Source organism: Engystomops pustulosus, chromosome 4, assembly GCF_040894005.1.
Source record: "Engystomops pustulosus chromosome 4, aEngPut4.maternal, whole genome shotgun sequence".
Lineage (NCBI taxonomy): Eukaryota > Metazoa > Chordata > Amphibia > Anura > Leptodactylidae > Engystomops > Engystomops pustulosus.
The window spans coordinates 219,850,809-219,876,525 of NC_092414.1; the positions used below are offsets into that span (position 1 = coordinate 219,850,809).

At 44.8% G+C, this 25,717-nt stretch overlaps 2 protein-coding genes across 2 annotated transcripts; both read left to right on the forward strand.

Annotated features, from left to right (window-relative positions):
* The first annotated feature begins 10,666 nt into the window (after positions 1-10,666).
* LOC140128655 (olfactory receptor 11L1-like) lies at positions 10,667-12,519 on the forward strand. Its single transcript, XM_072150353.1, has 2 exons — positions 10,667-10,682; positions 11,498-12,519. The coding sequence occupies exons 1-2, from the start codon at positions 10,667-10,669 to the stop codon at positions 12,517-12,519; spliced, it is 1,038 nt and encodes a 345-aa protein (XP_072006454.1).
* A 5,957-nt stretch (positions 12,520-18,476) lies between these two features.
* On the forward strand, positions 18,477-24,998 carry LOC140128656 (olfactory receptor 11L1-like). The gene is made up of 3 exons (XM_072150354.1): positions 18,477-18,641; positions 21,610-21,759; positions 24,051-24,998. Exons 1-3 carry the CDS (start codon positions 18,477-18,479, stop codon positions 24,996-24,998), a joined length of 1,263 nt encoding a protein of 420 aa, XP_072006455.1.
* Positions 24,999-25,717: the final 719 nt, after the last annotated feature.

Consider the following 25,717-nt stretch of genomic DNA (forward strand, 5'->3'; position numbering starts at 1 on the left):
GTGTGTTCCGATGCTCTTCAGGGCAGCAGCGCCACCTGGTGGACGTCGGAGGAACTGCCTTAATGGATCCCGGCCACACGTGACTTGCAAAAGTAGAGCACGCCGAGATTTAAACGTGCATTTAAAAAAAATGTGCGTGAACAAAACCCAATTGATTATAATGGGTCAGAGTGCAATGCAAGTTCTGCACGCCAAAAGCTTGAGCAGAACACGCGCGTGAAAAACACAAATGTAGAAAAGCCTTAAATGTAGCAAAGGGTAGAAAAGAATAATTTTGCCAGGCTCTGGACTTCAACTGGATGTATGAATGGTGCTGTGTAGAGATGAGCGAGCACTAAAATGCTCGGGTACTCGTTATTCGAGACGAACTTTTCCCGATGCTCGAGTGCTCGTCTCGAATAACGAGCCCCATTGAAGTCAATGGGAGACTCGAGCATTTTTCAAGGGGACCAAGGCTCTGCACAGGGAAGCTTGGCCAAACACCTGGGAACCTCAGAAAAGGATGGAAACACCACGGAAATGGACAGGAAAAAGCAGGGGCAGCATGCATGGATGCCTCTGAGGCTGCTTAATCGCACCATTATGCCAAAATTATGGGCAACAGCATGGCCATGACAGAGTGACAGAATGAAGCTAGATAGCATCTAAAACATCCAATAATTGACCCTGACACTATAGGGGACGGCATGCAGAGGCAGCGGCAGCAGCGGAAGGCTAGAGAGTGGCATGGCGACATACCCTAAATGGACTCAGGCTTCAAACCAATGGGTGGCAGAGAGGAACCAAAGGAGGTGAGCAAGAAGCGCTCAAATAATATCGGTACATGATAAAAGTTTGCCAGTATATTTTGTGGATTACACAGCAGGGTGGCGACAAAGTTAACATGGAAGCCATGAAAACAATCCAAAATTCTACCTGACACAGCTCGTTTGATAAGGGGACCATGTATGGAGGCAGTGAACTAGTAGTAGATTAAAGGTGCTGCAGTTAAAACTATGCTAGTTGGATCTTGGCATGGAGCTGGCGCTCCGCTGCCAGGCGAGCTTTCGCCAATCCAAGCCCCTGTCTCTAGGCTACTCCCCAAACAGCACTTCTAAGAAACTTTTGTATAAGATCAAGTGTAGTAGCGTTCTTATAAGTTTAGGATATGGCGGGTGAGGGGAATGTAAACAGATGCGCAAGAAGCGCTGAAATAATATTGGTAAATTATAAAAGTTTGCCAGTATATTTTGTGGATTACACAGCAGGGTGGCGACAAAGTTAACAAGTTTGTTGTGGAAGCCATGAAAACAACCCAAAATTCTGCCTGACACAGCTCGTTTGATAAGGGGACCATGTATGGAGGCAGTGAACTACTAGTAGATTAAAGGTGCTGCAGTTAAAACTATGTTAGTTGGATCTTGGGATGGAGCTGGCGCTCCGCTTCCAGGCGAGCTTTCGCCAATCCAAGCCCCTGTCTCTAGGCTACTCCCCAAACAGCACTTCTAAGAACCTTTTGTATAAGATCAAGTGTAGTAGCGTTCTTATAAGTTTGGGATATGGCGAGAGAGGGGAATGTGAACAGATGCGCAAGAAGCGCTGAAATAATATCGGTAAATGATAAAAGTTTGCCAGTATATTTTGTGGATTACACAGCACAGTGGTGACAAAGTTAACAAGTTTGATGTGGAATGCCCTGTAATAGCTCTTGGGCGGTGTGCCTTTTATCGCCTAGGCTCAGCAGTTTGTGCACCGCCTGCTGTCGCTTAGCGACGGCACTGCTGCTGTGCCTAGAGCTACCGACTGATGGCACCATGGCCACAGATGGTAATTCGGAGGAGGAGGAGGTGGAGGAGGGGTGGGAGGAGGAGGAGGTATACTAGGCCTTTGAGACCTGGACCGAGGTAGGCCCCGCAATCCTCTGCGTCGGCAGTATATGACCAGCCCCAGGGTCAGACTCGGTCCCAGCCTGCACCAAGTTAAGTGTAGTAGCGTTCTTATAAGTTTGGGATATGGCGGGTGAGGGGAATGTAAACAGATGCGCAAGAAGCGCATGATGCGCATGGAGCTGGCGCTCCGCTTCCAGGCGAGCTTTCGCCAATCCAAGCCCCTGTCTCTAGGCTACTCCCCAAACAGCACTTCTAAGAACCTTTTGTATAAGATCAAGTGTAGTAGCGTTCTTATAAGTTTAGGATATGGCGGGTGAGGGGAATGTAAACAGATGCGCAAGAAGCGCTGAAATAATATTGGTAAATGATAAAAGTTTGCCAGTATATTTTGTGGATAACACAGCAGGGTGGCGACAAAGTTAACAACTTTGATGTGGAATCCATGAAAACAACCCACATTTCTGCCTGACACACCTCGTTTGATAAGGGGACGATGTATGGAGGCAGCTATATGGACGACTTTTGGAGGTAGCAATGGAGACAATGTGTGGAGGCTGCCATGGAGACAATTTAATTTGGATAGTGCCTGTATGTGGCAGTCCAAAAAAGTTTTCAAACCAGAGGAGCAGGTAGGTGGCCCTCCAGAAAAATGAAATAGATTGAGTGCCTGTATGTGGCAGTCCAAAAAAGTTTTCAAACCAGAGGAGCAGGTAGGTGGCCCTCCAGAAAAATGAAATAGATTGAGTGCCTGTATGTGGCAGTCCAAAAAAGTTTTCAAACCAGAGGAGCAGGTAGGTGGCCCTCCAGAAAAATGAAATAGATTGAGTGCCTGTATGTGGCAGTCCAAAAAAGTTTTCAAACCAGAGGAGCAGGTAGGTGGCCCTCCAGAAAAATTGAATAGATTGAGTGCCTGTATGTGGCACTCCCAAAAATTGTTTAAAACAGAGGACCGGGTAGGTGGCCCTACAGAAAAATTAAATGCATAAAGTACTATAGCTAGAGCCAGTGGGCCCTGTCAAAAAATAGCCAGTTTCCTCTGCTTTAGTGTACAAAGAGGAGGAGAAGGAGGACAATGAGGAGGAGGAGTGCATACATTATTCAGGTTGAGCTTCCTTCACCTGGTGGAGATTGGAAATTATGAGAAATCCAGGCTTTATTCATCTTAATAAGCGTCAGCCTGTCAGCGCTGTCAGTCGACAGGCGTGTACGCTTATCGGTGATGATGCCACCAGCTGCACTGAAAACCCGCTCGGACAAGACGCTAGCGGCAGGGCAGGCAAGAACCTCCAAGGCGTACAGCGCCAGTTCGTGCCACATGTCCAGCTTTGAAACCCAGTAGTTGTAGGGAGCTGTGTGATCATTTAGGACGATGGTATGGTCAGCTACGTACTCCCTCACCATCTTTCTGTAAAGATCAGCCCTACTCTGCCGAGACTGGGGACAGGTGACAGTGTCTTGCTGGGGTGACATAAAGCTGGCAAAAGCCTTGTAAAGCGTATCCCTGCCAGTGCTGGACAAGCTGCCTGCTCGCCTACTCTCCCTCGCTACTTGTACCGCAGAACTACGCACTCTGCCGCTAGCGCTGTCAGAAGGGAAATAGTGTTTCAGCTTGTGCACCAGGGCCTGCTGGTATTCATGCATTCTCACACTCCTTTCCTCTCCAGGGATGAGAGTGGAAAGATTTTGCTTGTACCGTGGGTCCAGGAGAGTGAATACCCAGTAATCGGTGCTGGAATAAATTCTTTGAACGCGAGGGTCACGGGATAGGCAGCATAGCATGAAATCTGCCATATGCGCCAGACTACCAACGCGTAAGAATTCACTCCCCTCACTGACCTGACTGTCCATTTCCTCCTCCTCCAACTCCTCCAACTCCTCTTCTTCTGCCCATACACGCTGAACAGTGAAGGACTCAACAATGGTCCCCTCTTGTGTCTCGCCAACATTCTCCTCCTCTTCCTCCTCATCCTCCTCCACCTCCACCTCCTCCGATATGCGCTGAGAAACAGACCTAAGGGTGCTTTGGCTATCAACAAGGGAATCTTCTTCCCCCGTCTCTTGTGACGAGCGCAAAGCTTCCGACTTCATGCTGATCAGAGAGTTTTTCAACAGGCCAAGCAGCAGGATGGTGAGGCTGATGATGGCGGCATCGCCACTGACCATCTGTGTTGACTCCTCAAAGTTACTCAGCACCTGACAGATATCAGACATCCACGTCCACTCCTCATTGTAGACTTGAGGAAGCTGACTGACCTGACTACCAGTTCTGGTGGAAGTTGACATCTGGCAGTCTACAATCGCTCTGCGCTGCTGGTAAACTCTGGATAACATGGTTAATGTTGAATTCCACCTTGTGGGCACGTCGCACAACAGTCGGTGAGCGGGCAGTTGGAGGCGGCGCTGCGCTGCTCTGAGAGTGGCAGCATCTGTGCTGGACTTCCTGAAATGCGCACAGATGCGGCGCACCTTCGTGAGCAAATCAGACAGATTGGGGTATGTCTTGAGGAAACGCTGAACTATCAGATTTAACACATGGGCCAGGCATGGAACATGTGTCAGTCTGCCGAGTTGCAGAGCCGCCACCAGGTTACGGCCGTTGTCACACACAACCATGCCTGGCTTCAGGTTCAGCGGTGCCAGCCACAGATCAGTCTGCGCCGTGATGCCCTGTAATAGCTCTTGGGCGGTGTGCCTTTTATCGCCTAGGCTCAGCAGTTTGAGCACCGCCTGCTGTCGCTTAGCGACGGCACTGCTGCTGTGCCTAGAGCTAGCGACTGATGGCGCCATGCCCACGGATGGTAGTTCGGAGGAGGAGGTGGAGGAGGGGTGGGAGGAGGAGGAGGCATAGTAGGCCTGAAAGACCTGGACCGAGGTAGGCCCCGCAATCCTCGGCGTCGGCAGTATATGACCAGCCGCAGGGTCAGACTCGGTCCCAGCCTCCACCAAGTTAACCCAATGTGCCGTCAGCGATATATAGTGGCCCTGCCTGGCAGCACTCGTCCACGTGTCCGTGGTCAGGTGGACCTTGTCAGAAACGGCGTTGGTCAGGGCACGGATGATGTTGTCTGACACGTGCTGGTGCAGGGCTGGGACGGCACATCGGGAAAAGTAGTGGCGGCTGGGGACCGAATACCGAGGGGCGGCCGCCGCCATGAGGTTGCGAAAGGCCTCGGTCTCTACTAGCCTATAGGGCAGCATCTCCAGGCTAAGCAATCTGGAGATGTGGACATTAAGGGCTTGGGTGTGCGGGTGGGTTGCACTATATTTCCGTTTCCGCTCCAGCGTCTGGGGTATGGAGAGCTAAACGCTGGTGGATGCTGTGGAGGATCGTGGAGGCGACGATGGGGTTTTTGTGCCAGGGTCCTGGGCAGGGGGCTGACTATGAGCTGAAACAAGGGAAGGAGCAGTGGTGTGCACGGCCGGAGGTGAACGGGCTTGGTGCCACTGAGTGGGGTGTTTAGCATTCATATGCCTGCGCATACTGGTGGTAGTTAAGCTAGTAGTGGTGGAACCCCTGCTGATCCTGGTTTGGCAAAGGTTGCACACCACAGTCCGTCGGTCATCCGGTGTTTCCTTAAAGAACCTCCAGACTTCTGAAAATCTAGCCCTCGCCGCGGGAGCCCTCGCCAAGGGAGCTTCACTACGTGACACATTTGGCGCTGATGCACCTGCTCTGGCCCTGCCTCTCCGTCTGGCCCCACCACTGCCTCTTCCAACCTGTTCTGGTCGAGGACTCTCCTCCGTCTCAGAAGCACTGTGTTCACCCGGCCTCTCAACCCAGCTTGGGTTTGTCACCTCATCATCCTCCGATCCCACAGTCTGCTCCCCCCTCGGACATCCTGCCCTGACAACAACTTCACCACTGTCTGACAACCGTGTCTCCTCATCGTCGGACACCTCTTTACACACTTCTTCCACTACGTCAAGAAGGTCATCATCACCCACAGACTGCGACTGGTGGAAAACCTGGGCATCGGAAAATTGCTCAGCAGCAACCGGACAAGTGGTTTGTGACTGTGGGAAGGGTCCAGAAAACAGTTCCTCAGAGTATGCCGGTTCAAATGCCAAATTTTCCTGGGAGGGGGCAGACTGGGGGGGGGGGAGGCTAAGGTGCAGGAGCTGGAGGAGTGCCGATTTCGGTGACATGGGTGGACTGCGTGGAAGACTGACTGGTGGACAAATTGCTCGAAGCATTGTCGGCAATCCACGACATCACCTGTTCGCACTGTTCTGGCCTCAACAGTGCTCTACCACGACTCCCAGTAACTTCAGACATGAACCTAGGGAGTGTAGCTCTGCAGCGTTCCCCTGCTCCCTCATCAGCAGGTGGTGTCTCACCCCGCCCAGGACCACGGCCTCTGACCCCTGCAGTAGTTGGACGCCCACGTCCCCGCCCTCGTCCTCTACCCCTATCCCTCGGGTTAAACATTTTGAAAATGAAAGTTATAACTTTAATTTTTTTTAAAGTTTTTTTTGTGTTTTTTTGTGTTTTTTTTTTTTTTGCATTTTTTAGTTTTTAAAACCAAACGATGCTATCCTATTGCTATGGCTATTTTCTAGCCAAGTATGAAAGCACACTGCTATGCCAGATGAGATGACGCTGAGTTATGAAAAAATAAACGTAAAATAAAAAGAAACTGCCAGACTGTGCCTAATTGAAATCCAACCCCTAATAAATTTTCCCACTTCGGTCTTTGCGATAGATATGTGCGTCACTAAGCGCTAAACACAGCGGTCGCAAGTCTCACTACAAATTCCTCACAATTGGCTAGTAGATGCACTGCAGCAAGGACAGCCACCAGCAGATCAACCAGAAATAAAATATATATAACGCTATTGTAGGCGTAAGTAAGACGTTTGGATTCTCCTATGGCTATTTTCTAGCCAAGTATGAAAGCACACTGCTATGCCAGATGAGATGACGCTGAGTTATGAAAAAATAAACGTAAAATAAAAAGTAAATGTCAGACTGTGCCTATTTGAAATTAAACCCCTAATAAATTGTCCCACTTCGGTGTTTGAGGTGGATATGTGTGTCACTAAGAGCTAAACACAACGGTAGCAAGTCCCCCTGCAAATTCCTCACAATATGGTACTAGCTGCACTACTAGTGCCAGCAAGCCCAGCCACAAGCAAACAAAAAAAAAAAATTATAACGTTATTGTAGCCCTAAGAAGGGCTGTTGGGTTCTTGTAGAATCACTCCTGCCTAACACTATTCTAATAGAACACCCTAACGCTTTCCCTGACCAGCAGCAGCTCTCTCCCTAGCGGCATCCAGACACAGAATGATCCGAGCAGCGCAGGCAGCGGCTAGTCTATCCCAGGGTCACCTGATCTGGCCAGCCAACCACTGCTATCTACGTGTAAGGGTACCACGTCATGCTGGGTGGAGCGCAGAGTCTCCTGGCTTGTGATTGGCTCTGTTTCTGGCCGCCAAAAAGCAAAACGGCGGGAGCTGCCATTTTTTCGAGCGGGCGAAGTATTTGTCCGAGCAACGAGCAGTTTCGAGTACGCTAATGCTCGAACGAGCATCAAGCTCGGACGAGTATGTTCGCTCATCTCTAGTGCTGTGCATTTGTGAACTTGCAGGCAGATGTTCAGAAAATGTCCAGTTGTGGGCACATCACACATTCATATTAACACCAAGTTGGGACAAGATCTCACGATTCAGTCTGACGTATTCTGTTCACTCACATCAGAATGGGGCAGATTTACTTACCCGGTCCTGTCGCGATCCCGCGGTGCGTTGTCCGACGAGGCTTCGGGTCTGCAGCGATTCACTAAGCTCATGTGCCCGAGATCCTGCATCCGTTGCTTCTGCGCCGAGGTCCGCCGAAGTTCACCTGCTTCTTCCAGGTGCTTGTAAGTGCGTGTCTTGCGACACATTTTTAAATGTTAAATCCTGCTCGTTGTCCGAATCTGTCAGGATTGTCCAACGGCCCGCCCCCTAATTCTGTCGCATGCAAGCCAGCGCCGATGCGCCAAAATCCGATCGCATGTGCCAAAAACCTGAGGCAATTCGGCGAAAAAGGAAATCATCGGGACCCTGACAAAAAATTCGATCCGCGGACCCTTAGTAAATGAGCCCCAATATGTCTTCAAATACTCTCTTGTTAGAAATAGTTCAGCAACTTTTCCCACTCTGCCAGTCATTCAAACACCTCAACATCATTTTCTCAACTGTCATTTTCTCTTGAGATGTTTATTCAGCAGCACGTATTTGGAGACATATGCGGCCTCTACACTCTCTCAGCCGGAGTCTGAACTTGATCTTGTTGCCGTTTTCTGTCAAACTTTGCACATACTTTCTAGTGCAAACTCTCTGTACAGGTATTTAAGAAGTGTCTGAGACACAGTTGTGTGAAGGGGGCATTCTGATGCACAGTTGGATCTGTCAAGGGTGCTCTTGTGACCCATGTTTTGGGTTGCAGGCACACCTGTGTGCCTCCGTTTGCCCCCTCTTGCCGGCAGCCTTACTTACCTAGCATGCGCAACCCCATCTTAGGGTGTCACTAGCATGCCAGGTGCCTGAAATTTAAAGGGCCAGCGCAGTGCTGATTGGCGCTGGCCATCTAACAACCTATATGTACTCGACCTCTTCCTGTAACCCCTGTCGGATCTTTGTGCTTCTATCCCTAAGAGAAAGCTGTATTTCAAGCCCTCTGTGATTATCCTTATTTCCCACTGTGACCTCAGTTCCGTTCCTGTCTCCGATCCCGTGCTGTCTGTCCTGATACATTGCTACGTCCCCGACTCTGATCCCGTGCTGCCTGTCCTGATCTATTGCTACGTCCCCGACTCTGATCCTGTGCTGCCTATCTTGACCTCCTGCCTGTCCCCAACCACGAGTTTGCCTTACGATTCTCCACTACGCCTTGGCCACCCCTGCTGAAAAAATCAAGCCTGTGGAACGACCTGGTGGTACCACGCCGCAAAAAGTCCAAAATGCTTTGCAACTCTGGTGAAAACCGGGTACCATTTAGACTGTGGTCCCAGGTGTCTGCTTACGTCATTATACTGGGTGGTACAGAGGATCCACTACCTCTGATCCTGCGCCACATTTATTATGCAAAGTCTGACAGAAGTGTGTTGCAGGACCGATGGTAAAGGGGCACCAAAAAAATAGTGGATCAATCCACGGTACATTGCTTACCTATTTTCTTTTTTTTTTTAGGGCTTACCAAGTAACATTTTAGACTAGCAAGTGCTTTGGAAGCATTTAGGCTAATAGATATCTATTAAATAAAGCTATGTATGTGTGTATGTACGTGTGTACATGCGTATGTGTATATGTACGTATGTCTACTAAAAAAATCTGCACCTTTGCATTTATAGTCACCAAATTTTGCATAGCTGCTCTCTGTGCCTTAGGGAACGCCATAGATTTGGTTTTGAACCTGAATTTTCACCCCGCGCTTTCCAAAATGCAGTTATTTACCACCATATACACAAGCCATGGTCTACTGCTGCGGCTCTGGCAGCTAGACGCTGAGCCGTGATTGGCTGCTGTTCTGCTGATAGGTTACTATAGGCAATGAGTATAAGATACTTATGCGTGAGGTAAAATGGATAGAGACAATTAGACAGGCAGGGAGAGCGACAACACAACATAAGGTTCCAAATGCAGTAAAATTGGTGAAAAAAAAGCATTTGCACCATTTTCTTATGGGCTTGGATTTTACGGCTTTTGCTGTACGCTCTGTAATGAATTATCAGCTGCTATACAGCCTGGGGTCTTACAAAGACCCCAGGCTGTCATAGCAACAGATGGTCGCTCCCCAATGACGCTACGGGTAGCAATGATCGAAGCCAAGATGGCGGCGCCCATCTGCTGCTGGCCTTTTGATGCAGCCGGCTGGTTGCTACCAGTATTAACGATTGTATGTGTTATCAGTGGGTTTTGCTGTATGACTATGTATTAATCTGAACTAGTATTGTATTATTGTCTTGCATAAGTACATTTTTATTTTTTTTAGCAAAAAAAAAAATTTGGTAAACTCTAAAGACTGTGCCGAAGTCCTTTCTATGGATCTGTCTTTATGTTTTATAATCCACATTTTTGTGCACATCTAAAAAGAGAAAATACATAGGAAATAGTGAGCCACTTCTATCCCTTTTTAATCATTATAATTTTAACTTTAGTAATTTTTGTCTTGACTCCAAATCAATCAAAACACATACATTGGGGTCAAACCACGACTGAGTCCATTCACAGTAATTTATGGCTGTGGATGGACAAAATCCTGATCTGATGAAATTGCTGGAGGACTCACAAATTGCTGGAATTTCTACTCATTTGCACTGTGGGATTGGTTGCCGTTTAATAAGTCTTTGCTCATGTGGTGTCATGGAGGTGAGATGATCTATGTATTGTGTTCTACAAATAAACTGCAGAATTCAATAAGTGGTTAATCCCTTTTCTGTTTTACCTGTTTATTCGGTGAATTCTCCCAAGAGCCTCATGTGAGGAGACCGGAGGACTCTACGGGGTCCATTATAATCCCTCAACATTTTCACCTTCCATGTGGGAGCCAATGTATCAATGTATAAATATGAGGTCTGATGATTCATTGTATTTCACATGGTGATCACTGACGCTTCTATCTGGGAGAATTATCTGTAAATCCTGCAGGAAGAAAATAAGGCCAAAGGATCTTGGAGAGAACAGAAATGAGAGAAAGATTTGTGAGTGAAGAGGAGAATTTTACAACAATTTCAGAGGTGAGGTTATTTTAAGAAGTCTGATACAAAAAATCTCTGTGTACAATATATACATTTCTATGTTTCAGGTTTAGCATGGTTCTTATGCAAGGTTAGAAGATCAAAAACATAAGAAAGTAAAATAGAAACAAAATAACCTTCCAAATATGTTTAGCCAAAATTCAAGTACATGTATTCCAGTTCTGTTTTTTTAAATGTTGATTTCAGATTGTTTTTTTTGCAAAACTTTGAAAAAAGTATGTCTGCTTATCCATATATGAGGATGCCCTGGAGCTGGAGAGGGTTCAACGTAGAGTCACACAAATGATAAGGGGTATGGAGGATCTCAGTTAGGAGGAAAGATTAAAACAACTGGATTTATTTAGTCTGGAAAAGAGACGACTACGAGGGGACATGATTAATTTATATAAATATATGAATGGTCAATACAAAAAATATGGTGGTAAGTTGTTCCAGATGAAATCAAATTAAAAGACGAGGGGGCACTGTCTCCATCTGGAGAAATCAATGTTTAATCACCGGAGGCGACAGGGCTTTTTTACTATGAGAACTGTAAATCTGTGGAATAGCCTGCCTCAGGCGCTGGTCACAGCAGGGACAGCAGAGAGCTTCAAGAAGGGTCTAGGTGTCTTTTTACACCTAAATAACATTGATGGTTATGTTATATAGAATTGTTTCCCCTAAATCTCTTCCTCATCCAATCCCTTCCCTTCCTTGGTTGAGCTTGATGGACATGTGTCTTTCCAACCGTATAAACTATGATACTATGATACTATGATGATACTCAGCGGTAACATCGCACTCAATGCTCTCATCAATCACAATTATTAACCCTTTAAATACTGGTGGCAGATGTGTGTCTAAAGTCTGGGTTCATGTTTGTGGGCCACTGAATCCTACTAATAGGTCTTTCCAGAAGTGCAGAGACATTACTTGTTTGTAGAGCACATTATCCTCACAATCTGCTTCACTGTCTTAAGGTTAAAGCTCCAAGTAACACAAGTGGGATAGTCTCAGTAATTCTCCTTGGATTTCCTAACATTGGAAGCTTTAGATGGATTCTTTTCACTCTCCTCTTGGTGATCTACTGTGTGACAATATGTGGGAACCTCCTGATCATCGCCCTGGTGTCCATCAGCCAGAACCTCCACTCTCCCATGTACTTCTTCCTCTCGTGTCTCTCCATCTGTGACATCATGTGGATAACAGACATTGTCCCCAATGCACTTTATTGCTTACAGGTTGAAGTGGGGATCATGTGTTTTAGATGTTGTTTTGTACAATATTACTTTTTTGCTGCTACTTTATGTGTGGAATGTCTTCTTCTTGCTGTCATGTCTTTTGATCGATATTTGGCTATTTGTAGTCCTCTACGTTATACGTCTATCATGAAGATGGTGATGTGCCGGTGTATGGCCTTAATTTCCTGGAGTCTGAGCTTCTTTGTCATTTGGCTGCTTACACTATCCATCTACCTGCTGGACTTTTGTGGACCTTATGTTATTAACCATTTCTTCTGTGATTTTTCTCCCTTGCTCCAAATGTCTTGTTCTGATACCTCAATGATTCAACTAGAAGTTACTCTACTGAGCGTTCCCGTTGTTTTTCTTCCATTTATTTTCATCATTTCAACATATGTTTGTATACTCTCCTCCATCTTTCAGATCCGAGCACTTACCCAGAGGCAGAAAGCTTTCTCCACCTGCAGCTCTCACCAGACTGTGGTTTCTGTATTTTATGGGACCATAATCAGCACGTACTTAGTTCCCAGCAATGGGGAAACCATGAAAGCCAGTAAAATCCTGTCCCTATTGTACACCGTGGGGACCCCATTGTTGAATCCCATTATATATAGTTTAAGAAATAAAGATATTAAACTAGCAATTATAAAATGTATTCAGAAATTATTCCCAACTAAAGGAGAATAATTCATGGTGGGACGAATATGGAAAACTTAAATGTGGACCACACAGTTTTGCGGGAAAACATCTAGCACCTCCTTTATTAGTCAACGGTGATATTGTTTTATGAGATTTTTTTGTGATTCCAAATTGCTTTTTTGTTGAGTCTCATTACTGGTGGAAAACATTCTATGATGTTCCAGGGTATCATGTAGGTTATTTGTAGATTGCCTAATAAATCATCTATTAAATATTTTTATACATTTGTTTCCTATTTTGTTCGCCTCTCCCTATTTATATACAGGATTTCTAGTGTTCTCGGTGGGATGGAAGGTAGAATCCACTGTCCATAAACATTAGATGACCGGTCTGTTTTTAATTATGTATGTTACTAATAAAGTATCTATAGAGATGGGACTAGAGGAATGATGATTCTTGGGGGACCTTCTCCAGTTATCTTCATGATGTGTTCATTTCAAATCCTATAGATGTGTCCACTAGACAAGCGAACCCATTAAGGGTATCGTTGGGGTACTTAACCTGAACCCAAACGCTCATCCCATGACCACACCTGGGATTGGTGTCGGCACTGAAATATTTGTACAGGAGGTTTTAATTTTTGTAAATGTATGAAAACATTATAAAATCTATACAAATTTGGTATCCCCGTGATTGCACCGAACCCAAAGAATAAATCAGACCTGTCATTTGTGGTGCACAGTGAAAGCCGTAAAATCCAAGCCCACAAGAAAACTTTGAAAATGCTTTTTTTTATTATTTTCACTGCATTTGGAAATGTTTTCCCGCTTCCCAGTACACGGCATGGAATATTAAATACCGTCACTATGAAGTGCAATTTGTTACACAAAAATTAAGCCATCACACAGCTTTTTATATGGAAAAATAAAAAAACAATATAGATTTTTGAAGGTGGTGAGTGAAAAATGGAAGTGAAAAAACGAAAAAGGGCCAAGTCGTTAAGGGGTTAATGTTTTTGACCTTTCATTGTTGCACTTCATAGAGATGGTATTTAATATTCCATGCCGTGTACTTGGAAGCATGAAAAAAATTCCAGTGAAATTGTTGATAAAATGCATTTGCTGCATTTTCTTGTGGGCTTGGATTTTATGGCCCCCCCCCCCAAATGACAGGTCTACTATATTCTATAGGTGGGTATGATCACGTGGATACAAAATTTTTATAGGTTTTATTGTGTTTTTATACATTTACATAAATTCAAACAAAGAAGATTAACAAAGTCACGGCGCCTTGATCTATTAGTAAGTGTCCTTGGTTTATGCTGTGGTAATCTTTGTTTTCATGCTGGACTTCGTCGCCACCACCTCTTCTTCCGAACCACCAGTTTCTTCAATCCATGTTCAGTCTAGGCATGAGGAAATTTTTAAAATCTCTATGGCGGAAACGTACCAAGCTGCCTAAGAGTAAGAATGTGCTTTGTTGCCCATTGCAGCCAATCACAGCTCAGCTTTCATTTTACCAGTGCTCATGAATATTTTAAGAGGAGCTGTAATTGGCTGCCATGGGCATCTAAGCGCATTCTTACTATTAGGCAGCTTGATAAATCTCCACTGTTTTTTCAATATCAAGTAACATAGACCAATGAAATAAAGATAGACATAACACTTCTATGTCCCCACCGCTTGTTAGTCCTTGTCTGTCTCCATATTTCAGAAAGCCACAGAACTTGGCAGTTAAGTTTCATCCTCATCATGGAGATGTCCTGGAATGTTCCGTCATCCACATCCTCATCCTCCAACATATGTTGTAGGGCATCTGGGAACATTATGGCTGCACATGGGGCAGGGGAATGGCGGATAGAATCCTAGCTAGGAAAGTAATGATATAGCATTACTGACTGCTCTATGACCTGCAGCTGAGATGTCCTTGCTTTTGGAAGGTCAAGAAAAAAACTACATAAAAATGGTTAAACATTTCCATTTTATTAGGAGCTTGGTGGGCATTCATTTCCCCTGGACATAACTTTAACAACCTTTGCCTCTCTTTAATTTGGTATTCACTGCTAAAGCAAATAACATTATGGGATTTATCAACAGAGACAGAGATTCTTATAATAAGGACATAGATTTGCCCTTTTACAAATCACCTTAAAAAATTGTGTACAGTTTTTATAGAATGCAATAGAATAAAATGCAGATTGTGGTTATTCAGCTTCGAAACAGGGAGAAGTAGGACAAAAACTTAAAGACCGGATAAGGTCTCATCGCCGCACAATAAAACATGAGCAGAAATATCTACCTGCGGTGAAACACTTTTGCAGTCCTGGCCATAATATCCTAAATATGAAGGTTCTAGTATTAAAGGGCAATTTCCGGTCACAAAATGAGAGACACATTTGGGAATACAAGTTTATAACCCTCTTTGACACCCTCTACACAGGACTCAATCGATCAAAGGGATTCATGGCCCACAACAACCTCTAACAGAAGTTATCCTCAGATTATGGTTCATCAGAGACTCCAGGGTTTTCAACTTAGAGGCAATAAACCATCACACTACCCAAGTCATATAATTAAGGACCTGTTGTCTCAACTTTGTTATTGCTATTGTCCTTTTGTTTATATTTTGTTTGCATTTCTTCTCTATTCATGGAGTATAAGATCTGTGTTACTTCAGAAAGACTGTTATACCTGCCTGATGAAGGGACCCTGGCTGTCCCTAGTTGTAACATCTTATATTTCAGTTAGCCATTAAAAGGCATCACAATCTCAAGAAGGTGACTTTATTTGACCTATCACAAGCAACAGGAATTTAAGCTTAGAAAAAAGATGGCTGAGGGGAGACCTCATTACAATGTATAAATATCTGCATAATCAGTACAAGGATCTCTCCAAAGATCTTTTTATACCTAGGACTGTGACTATGACAATGGAGAATACTCTACACCTAGAGGAAAGGCAGCTCCACCATTGCCATAGAAAGGGGGCTTCATATACACCTAGAGGAGAGGAGGTTCTACCATCCCCATAGAAAGGGGGCATCCTCTACACCTAGAGCAGAGGAGGTTCTACCATCACCATAGACAGGGGGCATCCTCTACACCTAGAGCAGATGAGGTTCTACCGTCATCATAGACAGGGGGCCTTCTCTACACCTAGAGTAGAGGTGGTTCTACCATCACCATAGACAGGGGACATCCTCTACACCTAGAGGAGAGGAGGTTCTACCATCACCATAGACAGGAGGCACCCTCTACACCTAGAGGAGAGGAGGTTCTATCATCACCATAGACAGGAGGCATCCTCTTTACCTAGAGGAGAGGAGGTTCTACCATCACCATAGACAGGGGGCATCCTCTACACTTAGAGGAGAGGAGGTTCTATCATCACCATAGACAGGAGGCATTCTCTACACCTAGAGGAGAGGAGGTTTTACCATCACCATAGACAGGGGGCATTCTCTACACCTAGAGGAGAGGAGGTTCTACCATCACCATAGACAGGGGGCATCCTCTACACCTAGAGGAGAGGAGGTTCTACCATCACCATAGACAGGGGGCATCTTCTACACCTACAGGAGAGGAGGATGTACCATCACCATAGACATGGGCCATCCTCTACACCTAGAGGAGAGAATGTTCTACCATCACCATAGATGGGGGCATCCTCTACACCTAGAGGAGAGATGGTTTACCTTCACCATAGAAGAAGGGCATCCTATAGTGTCAGGGCCTTTTTGGTTGAGAGAGCCATTAGCGCCACATATTTCAAAATGTAATTCTGCTAGAGCCATACAATATATTTCAAGGAACACTAACGGAAAAATATACATATACTGTTAGGGTTGGGTAACACAGAAGACAGGGGATAGTGTGCCCTGAGCTTGCCCCTACCTCTGTCCCTTCCTATAGCTCCCCCATGCTAAACAGTAGGGTGACTATTCGAAGACTCGAAATACACTAGATATGTGTGGGAAGGCAACATTATGAACAGACTGACAAACATAAAACACAAAAGAATAAACTAGCCAGAGTCACAAAGAGAGGATATGTCAAGAGAAAAATAAGTAAGACAAAGGGTCAGCGTCAATAACTAGCCGACATCACAACAATTCAGAACACAGAGCAAGTCAAACCTATAGCAAGGAGCAAGCGATGAAAGGGATTTCAAACACTGGCACAGGTGACTAGTGAAGCTTCAATTTTTGCGTCCAGAACCTCCAGAACCTGATTGGAGCTGGACAACTTCTATGAATCAACCCCTCATGGTGCAGAATAACCAAGCACAATAACAGACACCATGCAGAGGTACCACAACTCCCAGCAGTCCAGAACACAACCCCTAAACGGCATGAGGTCTTAGCAGCCGCTGCCCAGAGTGCGTGCCAGAGACCACTGGTTTCCCTTGAAGGGTTAACAATTTTAGAAATAACAAAAGGACCTACAAATCTGGGTGCAAACTTCAAAGAGGGGACCTTCAATTTAAGTTTTTTGTGGATAACCACTCTTTATCCCCTACCACAAACTTGTCCTTGAGTCTGTTTGACCAAAGAATTTTGTGCCCTCCGAATATTCTGCTGAAATCGTGACCAGAGCGTGCGCAATTTGGACGTATTAGTTTCAGCCCGAGACATATCAGGGACAGGCACAGATGAAAAGGAGAAACGAGGATGAAAACCATATTTGCAGAAAAATGGAGAAACCTGAGTAGAAGAATTACAGTGATTATTAATAGCAATTCTCCAACTGGTCCTGACTGTCCTAGACAAAGAGTCGCAGATATTGATTCATCTCCTGATTCATTCTCTAGGACTGACCATTAGTCTCAGGGTGAAACGCCGACGAGAACGACTAATTCACTTCCAGTCTACAACAAAATGCTTGTCAAAACTTGGAGACAAATTGTACGCCCCTATCTCACACAGTATCATCTGGTATACCATGGAGGCGTACAATATTCTGTATAAACAATTCAGCCAACACTTCAGCTGAAGGCTACTTTTCTAACGGGAAAAAAGTGTCCCATCTTAGAGAAACGATCCACCAGCACCCAAATCACATTGTGCCCTTAAGATGCTGGCAGATCAGTGACAAAATCAATAGAGACTTTATACCATGGCCTTGTAGGAACTGGAAGCGTAAGGCCCCTCAGGAATCTCTTAGGAGTGTTTCCTCGCGCACAGACCTGACAAGCTTGGACGAATGCGCGAACATCATTAGTCGTGTAATTAGTAATGAGGCCACCAGTAAATTCTCTTTAAGAGATCCAAGGTACTCCGCATTCCTGGATGACCTGCCAATATCGAACAATGCATCTCCTCCAACACTCTCAAACGACAGGAAAGAGGAACAAATAATTTGCCTTCCAGAAGGTCTTTAGGTGCAGATCTTTGTCCTGCTGAAATTCGAGAGGAGAGGTGGGAGGAGACAGCTGCCAGCACAGCACCTGGAGACAAAATATTAATGGCCGTAGCCTCTGGAGGCTCAGGAGCCCAGAAGCTATGGGACAAGGCATCAACCTTCACATTTCTTGACCCAGGTCAGAAGGTGACCACAAAATGAAAGCACAAGAAAATCAAGGCCCACCTAGCCTGACGTGAGTTCAAGCCCTTAGCAGTATCCAAATATACTACTTTCTTATGATCTGTGAGCACAGTTATCGGATGAAGAGCTCCCTCCAAAAAGTGTCACCAGACTTCAAATCCCCACTTTATGGCACGGAGCTCTTGATTACTAATATCATAATTCATCTCACAGGAAGAAAACTTTCTAGAGAAATATGCGCAGGATCAGACTGGCACAGGTGACTAGTGAAGCTGCAATTTATGCAGCCAGAACCCCACCTCCAGAACCTGATAGGAGCTGGACAACTTCTGGGAATCAACCCCTCATGGTGCAGAATAACCAAGCACAATCACAGACACCATGCAGAGGTACCACAACACCCAGCAGTCCAGAACACAACCCCTAAACTGCGTGAGATCTTAGCAGCTGCTACCCGGAGAGCATGCCAGAGACGGCTGGTAGTGGACGAGAGGTGGAGTTTGAGCCCACAGGCAAGATGGGCGAGATGGATGGGTGGGACACATATGAGAGTGCCGTGAGACAGGAGAAATTTGAGAGGGTCGGGCAGGTGGGACACAGGCAAAATGGATGGGCTGCAGGAACACAGGTGAGACAGGTGGGCAGAAACAGGCAAGACGGGTGGGCAGGACACAAGCAAGATGGGCCAGCAGGACACAGGCAAGACAGGTGGGCGGGACACAGGTGAGAAGGGTGGGCGGGACACAGACAAGATGGGTGGGAAACAGGTGAGATAGACAGACAGGCGAGATGGGCGGATGGATGGCCCGCCACATACAGGGTGTGCAGGCAGGTGGGCAGAGATAATGGGGCAGATTTATCAAGTGTCTAAAAGTCAGAATATTTCCAGTTGCCCATGGCAACCAATCACAGCTCAGCTTTCATTTTACCAGTGCTCATGAATATTTTAAAGGGGAGCTGTGATTGGTTGCCATGGGCAACTGAAAATATTCTGACTTTCAGACACTTGATAAATCTGCCCCAAATGTGTGTGGGTGGACGGGGCCCTATCATTGCCGTGCTGGGCACAGCCCCCATTAATGCTGTGCTGGGGGCCTCTTTCAACAAGGAGGGAAAGGCAATAATAAACTTTGGTTTCACAGGAGCCCTGTCTGCGAGCCGAATGCGGCCATTAAAAAGCCACATCTGGCTCGCGAGCCATATTTTCCCGACCCCTGCTCCAGACCAAGACTAGTGGCAGTTCGACCATCAGTATAGAAAGGATACACCTAAAGGAGATGTCTTTCTATCATCACCATAGACAAGGATCATCCTCTACACCTAGAGTAGAGGAGGTTCTGCCATCACCACAGACAAGGAGCATCCTAGAGGAGAGAAGGTTCTACCATCACCAGAGACAGGGGACATCCTCTACACCCAGAGTAGAGGCGGTTCTAACAACACCACAGACAGGGGGCCTATTCTACACCGAGAGATGAGGTAATTCTAAAATCATTAAAGAGGAGAGGTGGTTCTACCATCGCCACAGACAGGGAAGATCCTCTATACCTAGAGGAGAGGCTGTCCTACCATTATCATAGACAGGGGGCATTTATACACCTAGAGGAGAGGTGGTTCTACCATCACCATATACAGGGACATTATCTACACCTGTTGGAGAGGAGGTTCTACATTGGCTATAGACAGGGGCATATCCTCTTTACCTAGAGGAGAGGGTGCCCGAGCATTTCCATGGACAGGAGACATGCTATACAACCAGAGTAATGGAGATTTGAACATAAACATAGACAGGGCAATACTATACACCTATTGGAGAGGCGGATCCACTATCACCATAGACAGGGGGCATCCTCTCCAACAAGATGAGAGGTAACTCTACCATCACCATAGATAAGGGGCATCCATTACACCTAAAAAATAGGAGGAGGTTCTACCATGAACATAGACAGGGGGCATCCTCTACACGAAAGGGGAAATGGTTCTACCATCACCATGGAAAGGGGACATCCTCTACATCTAGAGGAGAGGATCTTCTACCATTATCATAGGCAGGGGACATCCTCTACACGGAGTGGAGAGGCAGTTATACCATTGACAGTAGGCAACATCTACACCTAGAAGAGTGGCAGCTCTACCATGACCACAGACAGTGGACACCAAGAGGAGAGAAGATTCTACCATCACCATAGAAAGGGTTTGTTTGCTAAAATATGGGACTCTCTGCCACAACATGTTGTAATGGCCGATGAAGGACAGATGTATTTTTCTGACCTTATTTACTGTGACTACAATACAAAACAAAGAGATTTTCTATATTGTATCTTAAAAATAACATATTGTGTAAATCTATTTTCAGTTTTATTTGTTTATTCAGTTAATTCTCATGAGATTCATTAGATACAGAGACTGGAGGACTCTACTGGGGCCTTTATAATCCCCCAACATTTCCATCTTCCATGCTGGCGCTGTACTTGTGCATCGTAACAGTGTATAAATGTGCGGTCTAATTCACTGTGATTTGTATGGAGGTCACTGCCGCATTCATTAGTCACAACCGCCTTGTAATTCTACAGGGCTGATGGGTGTCAAAGGACTTAGGAAAGAGAAAAGAGAAACCAACAGCAGGAACCATCAGTGGAGGGGAGGTTGTGTAAATGATTCCAGAGGTGAGGGTTTTATTAAGACTGTTTGTCACAAAGATGTCCTCTATTTCTTGGTTAGCTCATATATACAGTTTTAGAAAAAAAACTAACAAAAATCTACAGCTTCTACCTTGTTAGACACTGTACTTATGGCTTCCCAATGTTCAAACATGTTCTTCATCTCTTCAAAAATGTTCTTCAAAAAATGTTCTTCATCTCTTCAAAAATGTTCTTCAAAAATGTTCTTTGTTCTCTCCATCTCTTATTATTTATTTGGACTGCAAATTCTTTCACAAAGTGTTAAAGATGCTCCATTCCAGCAATAAATAAACCTTCCTTCTCCACTGTCCATAAATTATGAGTAATAATGAGAACTGACACAGGGGCAAAGTACTAGTACTACGTTACTGACACTTTTTAATACTTTCTGTAAACCCCTTATTGGTGATGACAGTTCCCAAGTTGCCTCCTGTATGGAGAAGTTACTAGGGACTTGCATTGCTCAGGTAGGTTCGGTGGACTCCTCCTATGAACTCTGAGCTTCCATAGGTTTCCTATTCATCAATGTCTTGGTACATTTTTTCCATTCATCCTTATTATTTTAAATGTGCCAGTTCTCTATGCTGAAAAACAGCCCCACACCATGTTTCCAGTTCCAAGCTTTACTATTGCTATGGTGTTCTTGGGTGATAGTCATTGCCATTTGACCTCCGAGTATGTAGTATGTATATTGCATGGTTCAATTTTGAGCAAATTATATTTGTTACATCTGTGCCTGTATCCATAGAGTAGGACTGATAGTTTCAGTTTGTCATTGGAAAGTTAACAACAAGACAGACCTTCTATTGAAGTGTCCTCAATAACATCATAAAATGACTTGAATGTCCAAAAGTCAGGACTGTTCTCCTAAGGTTTTGTAAAAACATTGATCACCATTCTGAGCTTCCTTACCAGGTCCATATTCTCTCACAAGGTCCAGATGAAGCTGCTTTTACACCTCTTGGCGTTCAACATGAGTTATGCTCAATGATGCTCTCGGATCATTTCTCAATTGACCACGAGAAATGTGGAACATTTAGAGAGTCTTGTTTACTGTATTTCAAGGTGAACCCACTTACCTCCATAGCCCAGGTGGTAGGGGTAGTTCCTGACTACCCTGTTATATCTCAGCTAACTCTGTCCTTGACACCAGCAATCAGTTTCCGCACTTTGTACTCTACTGATATTGCTCTTTCTAAAGTATCCAATGTTCTCCCCACTGCCAAATTATTTTTTATTAATATGTCCTATAAAGGTAGAAGGGGGGGTAGGTGGATGGATGGGACGTGAAAAAACACGTCCCGGGTGTTTTTTAGAAAACTTTATTGCAGGTATATGCTAATTTTTTTATGCGGCTACTGGGGCGTGGAGTAGCCGGACATGAGGCTACTAGTCGCGGCTACTCCACACCCCAGTAGCCGCGTTACTCCGCCTACCAGGTAATCTTCGGCGCGCAGCTCCTGGTAGCTGCGCTCCCTCGTCCGGGTCCCCTGCATTCTGCGCATGAGCCTTCGGCTGCGCGGCCGCGGCTCCGGGGCCGGAACTACTGCGCATGCGTAGTAGCCGTGGGACTCGGACGAGGTTACCTGGTAGGAAGAGTAACGCGGCTACTGGGGCGTGGAGTAGCCGCGACTAGTAGCCTCATGTCTGACTACTGCACGCCCCAGTAGCCACATAAAAAAAATTAGCATATACCTGCAATAAAGTTTTCTAAAAGACACCCGGAACGTGAGGATTAGCCAAAAAAAGGGCTCTCCTCACGTCCCATCCATCCGCCTACCACCCTTTCTACCTTTATAGGTAGAATCGGGGTGGTAGGTGCCCTTTAAGGATTCAAGCTTACTAGGTTTAAGCTTTATGAGATGTTTCATGTAAGGCACATTGGTAATGAGATATCTTCATATCAGCCAACAGTCAAACCAGCTGACATTATTAGAGTGACAGGATTGCTTTCTAATTGCTGACAGATTTCAGCAAGTGTCATGACTTTCAATGGTTTTCTGCACTTCTCTTTCATGTTTTCAATCCTTGCGTCATTTCTCATTATTGCACATTACTTAATTTATTGTCATCTATGGGTTTATTTATTGGCCAGTGTGGATTAACTGGGTAATTACAAACTTGTGCTGATCGCTTCCTGTCATTAGCACCTTTTTGATAGCCCTTAGGTGCATAGCCGTTGGGCTAATGACTGCTCAAAGGTGGCTAGCAGTCCGAATACAATAAAAGGTGTGTGGCCCCTTTAATTGGAGGCTTCTTTTCCCTCTCTTATCTTCATTCATCAGAGGGATGTGCTGGGGGCATGGGTAGTAACGTGGGCGCTACAAGAGGTGGGCACATGCTTAAAAACTGTGAGCAATAGAGACTCACTCTCTTTTTCATCGGTTTTCCCTCCCTTTTTATATGTTTTCCTTGTATTTTTTGTTACAGCGGGCGTTTTTTTAGGGGTAACACTGCCCTACATGCCCTTACATATGGCGGCATACAGGGTGTTATCTGGTGTTATGTAAAGTGGAATGGTTAAAAGTGTCTATATATTCAAATAATGAAAAGGTTAAATTATTAATGGTTTCAATAAAGCTGTGGCCGACCCCGAGTCACCCCACAATTGAGAATGGTTAAGCAATGGTTTCTGTGTGGTTATTTATATTTGGGGTATGCGGTATTAAAGGGGCCAATCCGGCTCCGGGTTAGTATTTGAACAGTCGGAAATATATTATCTTAGAAAATTGATAATGAGTCTTATACTTTATTCACCATCTGTATCTATAATTTATTCATGGGCAGAATACATTGGGGCTTATTTACTAAGGGTCCACGGACCGCACTTTCGGTGGATATTCCAACGTTTTTGGGTTTCGCACGGCTGGGACAGGTATTTAGAAGAGGATTTTGGCGCACACAATCGGATTTTGGTGCAAACCCACCGGCTTCCATGCAACAGAAATGGTGAATCTTAGTGAATCGCGGCACAATGCACTCCAGTTGGACATTCCGGATCAGGGAACGCACAAGGGACTGGTAAGTAAATGTGCCCCACTATCTTATGTGATAATGTTTCCTTGATGAAGTTGTATATTTAGTAGCCTTTGCATTGTCTTTACTGAATTGAACTGTCTTGCTGACTTGTTCTTCACTATCTTTAGAACTGACAATGATCTCAAAAAAATCTCATGATGTAGTAATTCTGATTTTCATTTTTTTACCTGTATCCATGGATCAGCAGAGCAGGGACACATTTCTTTTACAACTTTGAGGGTTTAAAATGAAGTTATTTCTTGCTTCTCTAGAACTTGCATATCTATAATTTCTTACTGTAACTCTCCAATCTCATCATATGTTTTCACTTTCTTCAGGTTCAATTTCAAAGTAACACAAGTGAGATTTCCTCAGTGATTCTCCTGGGATTTACTAACATTGGAAGCTTTAGATGGATTCTTTTCACTCTCCTCCTCGTGATTTATTTTGGGACAATATGTGGGAACCTCCTGATCATCGCCCTGGTGTCCACCAGCCAGAACCTCCACTCTCCCATGTACTTCTTCCTCACCCATCTTTCCATCTCTGACATCATGTTGATCACAGACATTGCCCCTTATGCCCTTTATGGCTTACTGGTTGAGGTAGGGATCATGTGTTTCAGATGCTGTTTTGCTCAATATTTCTTTTTCGGTGTTCCATTATGTTTTGAATGTCTTCTTCTTGCCGTCATGTCTTTTGATCGATATTTGGCCATTTGTAATCCACTTCGTTATATGTCTATCATGACCATGGTATTTTGTCGGAATGTGGCCTGTGTGTCATGGATTCTGAGCCTGATTGCAGTTTGGCTGGAAATAATGACTTTGAGCAAGCTGGACTTCTGTGGACCCAATGTCATTGATCATTTTCTATGTGATATGTCTCCCCTTCTCCAACTGTCCTGTTCCGATACCTCGATGGTGGAACTAGAGATCACCTTACTTTGCATTCCTGTGTTGATTCTGCCTTTCTTTTTCATAATTTCCACATATATTTGTATTATCTCTTCCATCTTAAGGATCAAGTCAGTTACACGGAGGCAGAAAGCTTTCTCCACATGCAGCTCCCACCTGACTGTGGTCTCCATATTTTATGGAACATTATCCAGCACGTATGTTCTTCCTGCCAGAGGAGAAACCATGCAATTAAGTAAAGCTCTGTCTCTTCTATACACTGTGGGGACCCCATTGTTGAACCCCATTATATATAGTCTAAGGAATAAAGATATCAAGCAGGCGTTTACCAAATTTATTAAGAAATTATCTCTCAGTACAGCGGACTAATTCCTGGAAATGCAAACAGAACACATAATTTGGGGGGATCTATATATTTTAAGGCCACATCTAGCACATTGTTATTTGAAGTAATCGCTGCCTTTGTCTGTTCATTGTATACATATAATTGTAATTACAAATAATAAAATATTGTATACTGTAATATTCCACAGCATCATAGGGTACATGTACCAAAATAATCTCAGGGTTTGGCTGGTAAGTAGATGGTGGAAAGATAAGAATTTCAGTTTTAAACAGATAAAGCTGCAGGTAGAGAGAGGACATGATGTTATAGACAACAGAGACACAATCTCCGGTGCTCTCTGGTGAGGCAGGGATTATGTTAAATGTAGCAGCAGATAGTTTGGTACCATCAGAATAAAGCTGATACTTTAAAAAATCTGCTCATTGTTTGTCAATGGAGAAGCATAGAAGAAAAGAAAGAAGGACCTAGGCCTGAACGTTGAGGAATCTCGACAATGAGAGGAAGATGAGAAGAGAAAGATCCAGAGAAAAAGACACACTGGGGCACATTTACTTACCCATTCCGTCCCGATCCCCGTCCCGATTTGGCTCTGCCACGATTCACTAAGATTGTGTGTCCAATTTCCTGCATCTGTCACTTCTCCCACTGAGGTCCGCCGGAGTTCACCTTCTTCTTCCCGGTGCATGTGAGTGCTGATCTTGTGACACAATTTGCTTTTTAAATTTCGCGACTTGTCCGAATC